Source organism: Branchiostoma lanceolatum, chromosome 1 (assembly GCF_035083965.1).
Source record: "Branchiostoma lanceolatum isolate klBraLanc5 chromosome 1, klBraLanc5.hap2, whole genome shotgun sequence".
NCBI lineage: Eukaryota > Metazoa > Chordata > Leptocardii > Amphioxiformes > Branchiostomatidae > Branchiostoma > Branchiostoma lanceolatum.
Genome location: NC_089722.1, coordinates 14,842,211 through 14,858,321, shown reverse-complemented (window position 1 = coordinate 14,858,321; position 16,111 = coordinate 14,842,211). Strand labels below are relative to the sequence as shown.

General features: G+C 41.6%; 1 protein-coding gene and 1 long non-coding RNA gene across 4 annotated transcripts in view; one reads left to right on the top strand and one right to left on the bottom strand.

Annotated features, from left to right (window-relative positions):
- The window catches only part of LOC136436788 (uncharacterized), a 50,262-nt gene that overhangs the window by 2,992 nt on the left and 31,159 nt on the right, over nt 1–16,111 (bottom strand). The gene's annotated exons all lie outside the window — the stretch shown is intronic.
- On the top strand, nt 7,086–16,105 carry LOC136436771 (blood vessel epicardial substance-like). 3 transcript variants are annotated; one of them, XM_066431048.1, is made up of 8 exons: nt 7,086–7,305; nt 10,679–11,214; nt 11,744–11,874; nt 12,363–12,471; nt 13,020–13,131; nt 13,756–13,929; nt 14,315–14,381; nt 14,712–16,105. In XM_066431048.1, exons 2-7 carry the CDS (start codon nt 10,771–10,773, stop codon nt 14,344–14,346), a joined length of 1,002 nt encoding a protein of 333 aa, XP_066287145.1. In that variant the 5' UTR covers nt 7,086–7,305; nt 10,679–10,770; the 3' UTR covers nt 14,347–14,381; nt 14,712–16,105. The 3 variants fall into 3 exon arrangements, with proteins under 3 accessions (XP_066287145.1, XP_066287125.1, XP_066287136.1); XM_066431028.1 differs by lacking the exon at nt 14,315–14,381; XM_066431039.1 differs by lacking the exon at nt 14,315–14,381 and having other exon boundaries at nt 7,096–7,267.

Sequence of the window (16,111 nt, the reverse complement as noted above, 5' to 3'; positions counted from 1 at the left end):
CCCACCTCCCCGCTCTTGAGTACATTAGTAATACACCAAACAGTGGCCTGTGTAACTGCCATTTAATGGATTGTACCAGGGTAATATTTGGACGCCCTTCCTGTACATACGAGAGGATGATGCCTGTGCCAACGCCATGTCATCCCGGTACATAGGAAGTATACTACAGCACTATTTGCGCGGCCGTTATGTTATCTCCTGGCGGCCAGACATACTTAAGAGTGATTTGTCTGGATGGTAACGCAGGTTTTGATAAGCCAGGACAGTCACGTAGCTTTCCAAGTCAACCCTGACGACCTTCATGGAGGTAGACAAGGTGCCCATGCCCATTTAAAAGGCACACATATAACAGTAAAGCGTAAAACTGGTCAAAATGCACTTTGTAATTACAGCATATTGCTTTATCATCTTTGGCACAGGCTACAATGGCTTCAAACTAGACCTAAGTAGCTTGTAATAGTTAGAAAATGACTGGTAACATTAAGTTAACGCGGTCATCCAAATACAGCTAGGTTTCAAATATAAAAAAATCAACGTACTGGTCACAAGTTTCCTCATGTTACATCCTTAGATATCATATACATTCAATGTTTATGTTAATATATGTACATCAATCTGAGGTCTCTTTTTCTCAATGTGATTCTTCAATGTGTACATGGTTGAAAAATCTACGTTGGTCTACATGCATATGATAATTGTACTGTATGCGTTCCAAGACTCCCCGGTGTACCATAATATCATACAAAACAGTCCCCTCTTTCATGTGATATTTTTCATATCGATTCCTTTTCTCGAGTCGACAGTACTCCTACTGGTCTGCAAATGTAGCATGTCCATGAATCGCTTTATTTTAACCCAGGAATATCATGATAAATTGCTGCATGATATGCGAACTTGAACTTTGCGCAATGTACTTCAGAGAAGTTCTTTGAGTTGAGATAAGTGCGCTTTACTGCCGAAATATGGCAAATAGCGCAGTCCATCTTTTAGCGTTTAGAATGATTATAGCCTGACTTAAAGGGTTGAAGTTCTCATTGGCCGTGCGTTGATTGTTTACTCTGATTTTGAGGAATAAAAGAAGTCAACGTCCTGATTTAAAGGTGTTGTAAAGGATAGCTTTAGGGGAGAGACCAACTTGCTGGCGATGTAGGGGTGAGGTCTGAAGATCTAGACCGTGACGCCTGGAGGGAGAGAGCAGCCTTAGTTTGGGCAAGCTGCCCGATATGATGATGATTAGAGGAGAGAAAATTATAAGACAATTGGATGAGGCATGTAATCTAAGCAATGACAATGCCATCAGAGACATGATGAGGAGCAGTCAGTTAATCAATTGGTCATCACACCTGATGGTTCGTCTGTTAAAAGTGAACACCTAACAGGCCATGTGCAGTATTGCCACCATTGCAAATTTCACTGTCTACCGACTCATGGGCGCTGGAATCATGTATCATAGTTTCAAAGCTATATGAAAATTTAAGAACATGAAAAGGTTTCTCTTTTACGTTCCCATCTTGTCGCAGTGGGTGAAGTATGATAGTTGAAACTTTACTGGCGTTTCAAATGAATACCATATTGCCTGTGTGCTTGAAGGGCTATCTGAGGATATACGTTAGCTAGAGAATCTGATTAGATCCTTGCTGGGCAATGGTATTATGGGACTACAGCAATGCCATAAATGCCATATGTCTATCTTATTTAGTATTTATCGTTCGCCTACAAAATAGTAGGACATTTAGTTGGGTATTTTCCAGGATTATAGCTAAAACATCAGCATGATTCTTTCATCACGCGTCGCCTTCGATCCTCTGTAGTTTATCTACAATCCATCATTGGCCAGAGTTAAGTTGCAGTCAGAATGAACTTGTCGAAAAAAAACAGTGGTTCGTCGCCATGCAGGTGCACACATATTGGATGACTGGTATCTCGTCAGGAAGGATGTGCTACTACGCTATGAAAGTGCTCTTCTACAGCGGAGACCATCGTTGAATCTGCGGATCTGCTTATCTCCCTGGTTACCGTATTCGTCAGACATATCAGTCAATGGGTTAGTAGATATGTAAATGTGTAAACGTGCACTCGACTAAGTCCATAATTCCGTGATAAGGTGGACCAAAACTAATGTTTTTACGTCGTTTTTGGACCGACAGGGAAGACCATCGGTGGCACTGCACTCACGTTTTTTAATGATTTATTTCAACAGTGCCGCGTACAGAGAACAATACACCCATTTCTACACCTGGGCGAAGTGAGGAAAGTCGTGGTAAGTGCCTTTCCCAAGAGCACAACATCGGTGGCGTCAGGGGATTCGAACCCGGGACCGCTGGGTTCTGGGCCGAACACCCTGCCGTTACGCCCCACGACCCCACAATGCTGTTATGTTATCTATTGGGGGACGGTAGAGATACTCACTAGTTGGTATTCTCGTCTTCTCGAGCCTTTTGTATCTTTACTATCAGGGAAGCGACCCAAAAAACTGACCCTCTTTTGATTTTCATTTTAGATTTCAACGCACGTTGTAAGGTGTGATTGCCTATACCTTATATCACCAAAATCATAATCATCTTCAGTTGACGAGACTACCCAGAGAGGACCTTACTTATCTGTTGAGCCTCCACTTGGAACGTTTCATAAATATCTAATAAACGATAAGATGATATAATAAACTTGGGACGGCGATGGAAGTGCTCAATACCGAGCTATATCTCTTGCCCTCGACCTGGAGTGCATGCCTTTGTCATCGCATGCCCGCAGACATGAAAACACTCCAATAGCTCTATTGTGAAAGTATTACATGCACTATTCGTCACACCATTGAGCAGTGGCGTGACAAATGAGTCCAAAACCACGTATAAGCCCTGGGTAAATGCCCTATGAATTTTACAGATGAACTTGAAATTGTCTACTCCATAAAAATTATACAGCATAGCTCGTGACATTCAAAAGTACCGCCAAGATATCTCTCCTAGATTAAAGTTCAGCGCTACTGTAAATCCACGGGTAGCTACTCCATAATGAGCATTCCGGCCGTGCAACTAGGATACGGTCCACCCTACTCCTAAATGCCAAATCAACATTAAGTCACCTTGGCCAAGCTCACATGTCAGTGTCAGTCATGACATGTAACAGTTGTATTTCTATGGCCACAGACTTTGTCTGTTAGACGTAGTGACGCTTGACCTTTCAGTTAGGGGTTGAGTGTTTAAATTCATTGAAAATCATCTGACAATACTATTTTCTCACATCTCGAAACGTGGTTGCCTCTCGCACCAATAACTCTGGTTGCAGTATAATTGATTGTGCTTTTCGAAGTCATTTTGTCTTTTATCTATGGGGGAATTTTATGATATTTTGTTACGTATATACCCGAATTTTAGTGTGGATGTCAATAATGCTTGCGCTTGCAATCAATGACGTATATTCAGGCAACATTGATTGTATTTGTGTATCTGCATCCTAAACCCTGAAATCTGGGTATGAACCTTAACATTTGAATATTTTATCCGTTATCATAGTTAAAAGCTAGCCGGTACCTCGACATAAAAAGTTAAGAGAAAAAGCTACAAGCATGCCATAATAATAAATATGCAGGATATGTATGTGTAGGTGTGTATATGATGCTTACGTTTTATTACGAATCGTTATGCTTGACATAACATATGTGAGATAACTGCTATGGTTCAAGAAGCACATAAATGTGGCATTATGGACATATATAAAGACACGAGTTCAACATAACGTTTTAGCCAGTCTCGCCATCCTGATATCTCTGTCTAGTGAAATATCTGTCTAATGGAAACATTGACCAGCAAGGAGCCAAGTTGAATAGCAGTATGTCACTTTGAATAGCGATGCGGGTTTTACACTTGTCAAATTGATACACTTGGGCGTTTCTGTGCACACAACTCGATTGGGGACTAGACTCTGTATCTTATTAAATGAGCAATAGAGACAGCATGTGGTGGCTTAACGTCGCATATCCATAAACTAAGCTCAAAGTGCATTATTAACACTGAAAGCGAAAACATCGGTGCATTATATGCTATGTCTCCACTTCAAGCATCGTTGGTTTTTAAGCTCTCTAAGTGCCATGCATGATACATGTAGCATGGAGTGAGCACACTCGTCAAGTGGAATACTGTAAATGCAGAAATGTTTGCGGTGGTTTTTATGTTCGCGGTTACAGCAGTGAACTCTTTACCGCGAAATAAAAACACCACGAAAAGCCGTTCCATTGTGTTACTGTAGCGCTACTATTGTTTCAAACGCGAACTCAAAACCACCGCGATTTTCTCCCTACCGCGAAATTAGATTCCCGCGAACATTTCTGCATTTACAGTATTTGATACTGTTGGCACTTCATTGTCTGTCTGATCTTGCCCTTGAGAGCTCAGGGGGTGCATGATATGTCTTCCTAAACACAGTTGACTTGAAAATCCTTCAGATGGAATACATTTATATTGCCAATCCACTTTCAGGTTGTGCCCCTGAATGTATACATTTCGAGGTGTCTCTCAGAAGCTATAGATCCGTGTTTGATCTATTCTACTGTATGCGCCATCACGACATCCAAGATTGGGGAGAAGGCTCGCAGGACAAGACGTGACCTGTATAAGAGATTATTAGACTTTGCGTGTTATTCACCGGCAAACTATAAAAATATATAAGATAACACTTTAATTTTCTGGTCAATTGCAATTGAAGATGGTGTCAAGGTAGACGGCGTCCAGAACGAACTACAGAGTACGTGCAGTGATTGTTTAAGATGGAAATCATGAAATTTGACCTCTAAGATAGGGTAGGAATTTCATAGCTGGCCGTTACATCCGGAGGGTCCTCACAAAAGCCTCAACAAAGTCAACAGTAGACGGATGTTTCCGATCGTTATATTTGGCGTCTTTGATACAGATATGGCAGTGAACTGACTTTTACCGGCAGTAGCAAGGTGACTCGGTGAGACTCTCGCGATTACAGTATCACATGTGTGGAGGGGGGCATTCCTACCGTTAGGTTGCCCACACTTCCTGAAAGTCCCTTACTTGTTACCACGCCCACAGCTCTAGTTCCTCCCCTTCCAACGTCTACCCCTTAAGCCTAGGTTACACACAGCCGAACATGGCCTCCCGACTCTCCCCCGACCATGGTTGGAGTGATTCGGGAGCTAGCTCGGTTGGCGCTCGGCCGAGTCGGCTGGCGTTCGGCTGAGTCGGCTGGTGTTCGGCTGCGCCAGCCGAATGTTTTGAAAATTTCAAAACATTCGGGTCTGGACGGAGGGTCTGAAATGGGTCGGCTGGTGTTCGGCTGGTGTTCGGCACGGTTGGCTAGTGCTCGGCTGGTATTCGGGATTGAGTCAGTAGTAAAATTAGAACCTTAACCACGCCAGAAACACTACTGACTTACTCCCAACTAGTTCCCAATCACCCATAACTCACCCCAAGGCCGTAGACAAAACTCTGCTAACTCATTCTCAACCAAGTGACTACTATCGGAACGTGGGTGAATCACCCCCGACCTTCACACGACCAAAAACAAAGAAGAACACTAAAAGCAGTATTAAAGCTAGCCATGATCCGAATTCGATCTGTCGGTGATGTTAACAACATAATAGAATGGATTATTTTAATTAAAACCGAAAATGACCCCTCTTTTGAAAGTCGCTGAATATGTCCATTTAAATTCGTGAGAGGGTCTGCAATCGGTCGGGGTTTAGTCAGGAGAGATTCGGCAGTCTGCGGCTAGAGGTCGGGATGGTTGGGAGTAAGCTAGAAAGCATTCGGGGCCCATTCGGGAGTAATTCGTGTACTGGTTAGGAGATGATCGGTGCATCTTCGGCGCATGTTCGGCACCAAAGATAGGCGTGGCCCAAAAACTGGTCAGAATGATCCCGAACTACCGCCGACCTGAGTCGGCTAGCGTTCGGGAGCCATGTTCGGCTATGTGTAACCTAGGCTTTAGCTCAACGTACATGACCTTACAACCTTACAAACCCTTTTTGAATTGTCAACTCCAGGCTTGGGGTTATGTTGGTTGATGAACAAATTAAATGATTGGACGGTAACTTGGACCATTTCAAAAGTGAGTCCAAAAAACGCCTTGGCTGAAATTTATACATATATATAAACTAATTCAATGTATATTCTATTACATAACATATACTTGGACAGATGTCAAAAATTCTTTTATGATAACATCTTTGAAATCTGCTCATTCCCGCGTTCACACTAGTGAGCCAACGTGTTTCAAACCCATTGGCACACATAATATTCAAATGAACGCGTATCAGCTGTCAGATATAAATAACCGCCTCCCTGGTGCTGAGTGAATGTTTGGTATGGTCGTCATTATCAGCCATTTGCACGTTCCATTGGCGATAACACAACGAGTTGCAGGATGCTCTAGAGTCTCAAATTTGTCCACAAATCTCATATAAGGGCTTTATGTCTATGTCTTTGGGGGTTCATATAAGAAATTTTGATGTTGTAATGACAGACACATGTGCTTAGGCCTGATGTAGCAATTTTTGCGTTTTAATGTTTTAAGTTTTTTTCACTATTTTTCTAGCTTACTTGGCCACTGACATATGTTGGTTACACCTCGATATGTTTTAATGGCCAATCATATCATTGCTAGGTAACGTAGTCCTTTGTGGAAGCATTTGTATCATGTTACTTGGACCAAAACCAATTTTGTGTCCAACTCCAAAGATTACCGTCATCAAAAGGTGAATTAAATCGTAAAGTGGGAGAGAGCTTGCCTATTCCAAGTTGTATCGATAAATGGACAAATGGTCAATCAGTGGATGTAATGTCGGCAGATCCATGCAACAAACAGGGCATTGAGGTCTGTGAAAAGACACATACAGAATTCCGCCATTGACGGTGACGTCACATGTACTGAAAATGTCGTCTGCGGGTCAGAGTTGAGAGGACAGTTCTACTGTTTTGGCAAGGCATCGTCGTTGTTTACACGAAATATCTGTTTGTCCGGAGGAAAACAAATGACACCAAATATGTATGTTATCATGAAATCACGATAACTCAACAGCGCATGTGCAAGAACAGTGCATGCGCAGAAGGCGTGGAATATTATTCTGAGTGGTAGCCCCACAACCCGATAATTGGACATTCTGCAAGACGGAGCGAAATACGATCCGCATATAAATTTGAGAATAGAGACTTGCCTGCTGGGATAGGGTGCCTGTGCCCTGGAATATTTGCTCTCTTTGCGACGGGGAGGGCCAGTCGGCATCGGACCAAAGAGGTAGCGGAAGGTATGCACGGCATTTTACGGCTACAACGTAGAATATCGGTAAGTTGCCTGACTTCACAACTAGATATTAATATTGTTGAAGCTACGCCTTCACCATTTTGTCGTTATATATTCATTCTACCTTGTACCGATAGAAGGAAGGGCGATTTCACACCATGCCTGAAATAGGAGCTTCAAATATCCGATAGCGCAATATATAGGAGACATACATGGCGGCCATGCTTGGTACGCCAGCTGAAAGATAAGGCTCAGACGGCAGATAGCTATCATTATTTGTTTCTATAAAGCTCACTGCCGAATACAAATTCTCACGTTGTAGACACCAACGTCTCCAGGGGTTAGTTTAAATGTCAGCTTCCGGGTGGTAAACCCAGCGGATTTATACACTGTGAGCGTTATGTAGTGCTTGGGAATAGTTGACACATTCAAGCAACCCCCCAAGCCGGCACCAGCGTTATTTTTAGTCCGCAGAAACGCACGCGAAGTTCACACCATTTAAGTGCATGGTGCTGCCTTAAATAATCATTACGATTGATTATCAACAATACTAAAATCATTTTCAATAACGTATGAGTTCAGAGAAATTCTTAATTCTATAGGACAGAGCTTGCGGTTTCGAAAATCCCAATGATGTTCGATATAGCCATTCCACGATGATCAAGTTACAAGATAAGCTCGTACATAGAACAGGAAGACATTCAATGTAGCATACAAGTTTTGTATAACAATTACATGTTGTAGACTATTAAACATACAAGAAATACAAACGTTTGGCTTAGCGCTATATAAGAATTAATTGCTAAATCCTTACTTGCATTTACGTCAATGGGTACCATTAGCAAGCACGGTACAAATCTGACTGTTGAATGATACCTCGTCAAACAAACAAATCCCAGCCTCGCTGTTCTAAATTGGACTGAAGGCTGATATATCATAACAATGTGGTGGATTTCTGGCTGTTTAGTCGATCAAATTGTGAATCTTAAAGTCTAGACTTGAGTATGAAAGATAGCTATCAACGCGTTTGCATGGAATCGCGTCATCATACCAAAATATGTCCCTTTGTTGTTGTTATGTGATTAGACACCCTGAAAAGTGTCTATTTTTCTACTTCAAACTTAACATAGATAGGGATTGCCAGTGCCAATTTGCAGCCCCTTTTTTCTTAGGGATATAAAGCTCATGTATTTATTATTAGAATCCTTTTGAAGAGGGGATAGGAGCTTACTTTATTTATATCCATAGCCTAGTGCAGATGTTGCTTTTTGAAGGGATTCCACCCGATCCGCTGCGCGTGCCAGGCATACAACAGTGACCACGTGTGTCAGGCCTGGCTGCCATGGCCTGGATAAATGTTATAAGGCAATATCTAAAAAAGCATTAATAAATATACAAACTGTCCTTGAAACGTGACAATGTATAACAAATCATGCTCTTACGGTAGTGATGTTGTGTTAACGCTATATGCAATCAAGGCACAAAATAACAAACCGAATAATCTCAGAAAAGACCTCTGACAGAACGACCAACAATGACCCGTATGTTTCTTGCATTTGATCGTATTAACAGCTAAAAACCTGTAACACGTTCGTGAATTGTACCAGTTGTACCAGATTTGTCAATGTAAGAAGAATTTACCTTTCCGGTGAACTGAACACAAATTCCAATCTTCCAAAATGGCTGACAAGTCAAGGGTCGTTGAGGCGGTCGCGGGATGTCCGATTTGGTCAGACCATGGATTGCACCTGTCACTTCATTGATACGGGCCAGTCAATGGCCTCGAAATGCGATAAATAAACATTGCTTCGTATGGGCACATAGCAACGCTTTATAACATCTATCCGTGAGGCATGAAACTGCTTGACAGATATGATATACCGAGCTCGTTCCAGGTACTTGATAATATCTGAGATAACACTGATTTCTATTTGAATATCTCTTCATTACATGTAAGTGTTTCCCACTTAACCAAATTGCTTTATCCATTGGAAAATGGAAAATGGTAGACTAATTTAGTAAATAAAGACATATCTTGTCTCTGGTGATTATTTGGGTGTTATTAGTAATAATGGGATAAAGCTAATATCCCATGATTGGTGAATTCTGATTGCTTTAGTTGGTTCAGTGATGCATGAAGAAGTACCATTACTTAGTTGCGATTCAGCTGGAAAATCAAGTACTAAAATATACATTACTGTGCAGTATCGAAGCCATATGTTTAAACGGACCTCATGTGAAGTTTTAAGTCTTCCCATTAAGCCGTATGAATAAATCAAGCAAGACGGCATACTGTACTTTAAGCCTTGTTTGATTGCTGCGGATTGCTATCAGTACTTGAAGGAGGTACCTTGAGCATAGCTATTTTAAAATCCGAGTTATCTCATTAAGAAAGACCTTAATTGATTGCATACGTTGAAAGAATGCATAGCTCATTAATCGATCAAGATTATCAAATGCTGTCTGCTCTATAGCAGACAACACCAATGGCATTTTGTCTACGTTCCTAAATCAAGCTCAGAGACTGGCTTGTTCTACTATTTGTTTTACATAGATATGGCCTAACCCATTACTCGAAGCAGGCAAGCAAGGACGACAAGATGAAACAAAAGGGAACATATAACTATATGTGCAACTTTTCACAAAATGAACACAAAAAAAAATTATTATAAACTGCATCCACTTTACTCTTCTTTAGAATATCAAGATTATCGCAGTATTCTCACAGCTTCAATGAAATCGTCCATGCGCTTTATATCCAGCAATATACAGTACGAAATTGTCGATATCATTTGAATGTAGGAGTTTTACATTCCGTATGTACATTTTGAGGGTAAATGAGGCCATCCCAAGGGTTTGAGTAGGAGAAAGATGGATGAATATAAGATGAAGTCTCCCCTAGGACCGTCTATTAAAGACTGGCTGTTTCCGACTAGATCTAATTTCATCATGACCTGCACATGCCAACTCACATTGAAGAGGTCGTTCCGGACATTTCATGATGTCTTTAGAAGTCCGCTCGAGTACTGTCTGCTCAGAAACCTATTTCTGCAGGCATTTCCGTTCTTACGCTGAGATTAGGGGTTTGATCAATTGCAGTACAATTGAACTTTAGTGTCCTGAGTATTCAGACGGGGTACGATATAGTCTGGGAGTGAATTTTAATGAAGCAGAAGTGTAGACATGCATCTATGCAGACAAATGTAGTGTAAAAAATGATTATTTCTTCCTCATTATTTTTAGGTACATCATCAACACCTGATTGTCGTTCCAAAGCTCCTTGTGCTGGGATAATCCAGATATGTGTCTTCACACTTAAGGGTTCTTTTATTAAGATAAGATTTCTTACAGCTAAATATATCGGGATTTATTTACCTAATATCTGTGTTGTTGTTGTTGTTGTGTTTCCTCACAGGAGTAACATCAGCAGTGTCAACCATCAAGAGGGTCGATTCAAGACCTTCTCGACTAAATACCCGGACTTTCTAAGAACTTTTCCTGTCCAAAATGTCGGCAACAACAGAAGCTGCCGCCCTCGGGACGGACGCTATCGACGTCGCCACGGCGGTCCCCGTTGACGGCGATGACGACGACGCCCTCTCGGGAGTGGAGGACCTCATCTCCTCGTTCCTACCCGGCGCCTGCGAAACATGGAACGACGCACAACACGTCCTGTTCCAACTGGCTTCCATCTGCTTCCTCTTAGCTCTCCTCCTTCCGCAAGTCATAAAACCACACACATGGATTTTCCGCGGGCTCATGATTCTCGGCTTCATCTTTATGTGCCTGTGGGGAGGAGTCGCCGCCTGTATAACTGACGTCATCGGTTGGTACATCCTGTACATCGTCATGAACCTAGTACACGTCAGCTACCTTGCCTACATTCAGCGGGAGGCCGAATTCGAGAAGATTCTTGAAGATGTCTATGCGAAAATCTTCCAGCCCCTTAAGGTGAGCAAGATGCAAGTGATTGAACTGTCACATCCGTGTCTGTTATATACGAAGACAGCGTTCCAAGCTGGTGATTGATCAAGATTTGGAAAAATCTTTACTGACGTCATATCTTGATCATGTCTCCTTAGCTCTTTTTGAAAAACTGTATCTGTATCTAAATAAAAAGACTCTTTGTACATAACCAGGTGCTTTATTTAACCGACGTTTCGGTGACCGTCTGTCACCTTACTCTGGGCAATTATGACCAGTTGGTCACCGAAACGTCCGTTCAATAAATCACTTGGTTGTCTACAAGGAGACTTTTTTATTCAGTGACTAACCAACCTGATGGGGCTATTCACGAATGTATCTGTATCTGTATAGCCGGTATGACCGCCCTACTGCTAATCACAGCAGTAGCTGGTTATAGCACACTGAATTCCCCACTGTACTTAGTGACAACGAGTTCCGCTTTAGGATAGTTCTAGTAAAAACTAGTAAAATCCAGCAGTAGTCACAAAAACCTTTTCAATTGCCTCCCCTCCAGGTGACCCGTGATACATTTGCGAACCTAGTTGCTGCTAGAGGCAAGATGTTTGATCTGAAGCAGGGAGACGTTTACGCCGTGGAGGGAAGAACGACAACGGAAGATAGGATTGCCATCCTGATCTCTGGAACGTGAGTTGATAAATTTTTCTTGATTGATATTACTGAATTCAGGCAAGATGAAACCAGCAATCACAGAAAAACACAGTCAAATTTATCCTTAAAAATCCGTAGATCACAGGAACTACTCATATTTGGTTGATGTTCAAAATGACCGTCAAAGAGTATGTGTTGCATGTTTTGATCGTAACAGTTCCTGTTCTATCATCACAGTGTTATAGCATCATGAAAACGTTTAGATTATACGCTAATACTATTATGTTGAAGATCTATCTCCACTTGTTTATGACTTTTGATTTAACACAAGGTCATGTTGAAAACTTCTTCGACACGTTAAGAACAATTTTACACATCCAAAACCTCACCTCACCACACCTATCCCTTGACCTCTTTTTGGGTCGTCCAAAACCATATGCATATAAACACCGTATGTACTGTAAGATGTACTGCAATATGCTCTCAGGCATTCTAATTTACCTAACGTCTGTCTTTTATTTCAGTCTAAGGGTTTCTTGTGAAGACCATCTTCTGCATTACATCTACCCCAACCAGTTCATCGACTCCTGCGAATGGGAAGCCTTCAGGCTCAACCAGGGAAAGCAGTTCCAAGTAAGTAGTGAAGTTATCAACTTACACAGGGTTTTTGAAATCTACCCATGCTTTGTCCCATCAAATGTTTATGTTATTCCAAGCCTTATTCGTTTAAAGTCTTGTGTAAGAATTGCAAGATATCTAGCTTTTTTTTTACCTTTTACGGGACGCACTTAAATCGAGGACTACATGCTTTGTCCCATTTAATGTTTATGTTATTTCAAACCTTATCGTTTAAATTGTGGTGTAAGAATTCTAAGATATCTAGCTCTTTTTTTTACCTTTCACGGGACGCACTTAAATCGAGGACTACACACGTTGTCATGTTGCATCATTGCCCGCATAGCATATTGAACTTGTACATCCTTTCTTTTTTTCTTTCTTGCCTTTAACGTCCACGGTCTAAATGACGACCATTCTGGCATGTTGGGAAAGTCGTGTGAAGTGCATTTCCAAAGATCGGATTCAAACCCGGGACCACTTGGTTCTGAGCCGAAACCCTGCCGTTGCGCCACACGGCTTCATGGAGTCCGCAGCAACAGTTCATTTTGTAATGATTTTTACAGGTGACTATCACCGCTGAGACTACCTGCCGCTACATCTGCTGGCCACGTGAGCACATCAAGTACTACCTGCAGATGGACCCCTTCCTGGACTCTGTGTTCCACAACATCATCGGTAAGGCTGTGCCCCATCTTAATCGTATTAGCAATTTTGATGAAGAAAATGAAAGTGTATCTTCTTCTTCACGATGCAGAATCCGATAACTACAACAATGGGTCATTTTGAGTAAACCTGCATCCTTGATGGAGTCAGTCTGAGGCGATTCTTATGTTTGTACAATCTCTCTGGATACGAATAAAACATCATGCACTGCGTGATTTACCAATAGTGGCAACTGCCTGGTAAAGTTTGTAGAAAGCAACCATTACCAGACATACCGGGTATTTACCACGTTTGGTAACTCCCGAGTTTCGTGCGGTGACCTGTCTGCCTGATCCCTGACTTACGGTCCTATTCCATCTTCTTACGTTCAGGATACCTTTAGGACGTATCGGTGTAGAAGGCATCTTCTTGCCTGTTAGACACCCTCTTTTCACTCTGTGTTTATCCTATCCTTCCGCCTTGCCTTAAAGTTGTTCACTGTCTCCGCCGTTACGATGTTTTCTGGCAGGGAATTCCATGTTTGCACAGTTGTCTTGGCTAAGGGTATTGCCAACTTGAGACTATGACCTTTTGTTTTCTGCTTCCCCACAATGTCGAAAAAGGTCCTCGGATTTACTCTCTGCTTTTCATCCACAGGAAAGGACATCATCACTAAGCTGTACCTGCTGAACGAGCAGCTGATCCGTAAGCCGCCCAAGACCCTGAACATGGTTGACATCCGTAACTCCGTGGCCAGGGACGACCCAACCTTCACAATGCAACGTCTCTCCCAACTGGGAAGCCCTGAGGACTTCGCTGCTTTCAAGCCACGTAAGTCAACTCTAAAATCAGACACAGTATATCGAATGTTATGGTTTTATGTTTACTGAAATTCCACCTTCCTCTCGTTTCTTCATTGTCCTCATTTACAGCTTTTGTTGAAGTCACTTGTGCTTCACTGGGCGATGTCTTGCCCAATATTCTGTGTGAAAGTGCAACTGCTTCATACAATTAGAGAATCGCAATGATGAGCTTGAAACAGGGCTATGAAACACAGCATTTAAAGGACAGCGGTGTACAGTGCAATGACCTGCATGCTTAGTCAGCGACATTGGACATAACACTACAATAAAAGCTGTAAAAGGGGGTTGTCCTTACAAAATTTCAAACAAAAACAAGATACAGGGGTGCCGTTGTACTTGATCTGGTTTTCTAGATGGTGGAAGGACGACGTCCTTTTATTACTAGCTGAACGGCTACTCTAAGCGAAGAGAATCCACCAGGTAGGAAGCAGATCAAACTAATCTAACAAGAATCGGCAGAAGCGTTTTCTAGAAGAAATGCTTGCTTTAGATTTCCCTCTTCCGACAGAAACGGTACTCTAAGTCTGGCCCTACTCTTTGAACGTCTTTGAATTATATCAGGGTTCACAAACGTATTCGTGTACCTCAGTTAAACCAATACTTTGGTTTTGCTTACTGACATTACTAATCAGTTTGGTGTACCTTGTACGCTTGACAGTAAGGGACGTGCGTGCATGGCATTGTACGTCTTTTCCTGTGGCTGAACGTCAATGAACAACGATTTCTCAAACCTCTGCTCTTCTGTTTCAGTGTCGATGCCTGGTGACAAGCCACCGCCCGGAGGAAGGCCACTGAGTATGTCATTTGAGACGACCGTCTAAGGAGAAGCAAATAATGAATCCGGCGTTCGGGGAAGGTCGCCATCTTGTTTTTCAAAATGGCGCCACCCATTAATGTTGACTAAGTCGACTTCGTTAAATTCGAGTCTTGAGATGAAATTATCAGGTTCAAAGTAGTTTCTTTGATCTAATCGTGGAGGATTAGACTTAAAATCACCATCAGTGTGTACCAATGTGTTTTGTGTTACAATAACATTGTGCCAAGTGCCTCTGTTTCTACTCAGGGGCCAAACGCCTTGTAGACAGATTTTTTCGGCAACTTTGTCACAGAGGCTGTCTTGTAATTAACACTGTACCGGTGGATTAAGTAAAATTGTAAATAATTTTGTTAATTTAGAATTGCTTTGGCATCTAGGATGGCGGTGTCTTTATTGTTCTTCCCCTTTCTTTGAGCAGTTTGCTTTTATTTAGAAATCACGATAAGCATTAGCTGACCAACTTGAAACTTCTTAGTAATCACAATGCTTCAAATGCACACATACGCAAGCTTCATTGAACGTTCTTAACCTGAATGTGTGTAGAGACGCTTTTTGCATACAATACAGTATATTATGGCAAGCACACGACATATGTACAGGATCCGTACACTCATGTTGTCTTGTAACTTGTGTCCTTTTTATGGATAGCATACCAATTTGTCAAATCCGTATTTTATAAACGGATATTCGTTTGTCATTTCCTAAGCCAAAAATATGTGTGCTTTCGTTGGCCTTTGCCATTCGTCGATTGCTACTTGTAACTCAAAATCTTTGTGATCTCTATCAAACGTTACTCCTGCCATGCGATATGGGAACGCAGTTGGCAATTTGCTTTGAAAAAATAATAAGTTGGAAATATATGCCAAATTGCTCACAAATATATTGATGGAAGGATACGGGATTAAAGTATAGTGAAGTGAAGTAGTGTGACCTAACGTTTGCTACAGTAGTGAGGTTTGTGCTCATCATTGTTATTTTTGTATATTGTCACTGCTGTACAGATTTGGCATGTTCGGTGTGTTCAAAGAATGAATTTACTACACTCTAGTCAATTTTAGTACGAATAGAATGTATTCCTGGCATAAGAAACTCGATTTCAAACACAATATTTATTTCGAAGTGGGATGTAACGGTTTATGAACATTTGCACTTCAAGTGTACATATTTCATGATTTCATTTGTCACTTCAACGTTTTCTATCTGTAACCATATTAGTGTAACAGTTTTGTCGGCGCTTTGAATTTGTACTAGTTCCCAGTTCATACATTTTAGTAATTAGGCTGTATGTCTGTACCAGGTTATTCAGGAATTAAACGTTTGCGTTGAAGATTCT

Excerpts from the sequence above, each read along its gene's own strand:
- LOC136436771 (XM_066431028.1), top strand. The coding sequence starts at position 10,771 with ATGTCGGCAACAACAGAAGCTGCCGCCCTCGGGACGGACGCTATCGAC. Across the intron at positions 12,472-13,019 it reads ACCAGGGAAAGCAGTTCCAA|GTGACTATCACCGCTGAGAC; the intron begins GTAAGTAGTGAA and ends TGATTTTTACAG. Across the intron at positions 13,930-14,711 it reads CTTCGCTGCTTTCAAGCCAC|TGTCGATGCCTGGTGACAAG; the intron begins GTAAGTCAACTC and ends CTTCTGTTTCAG.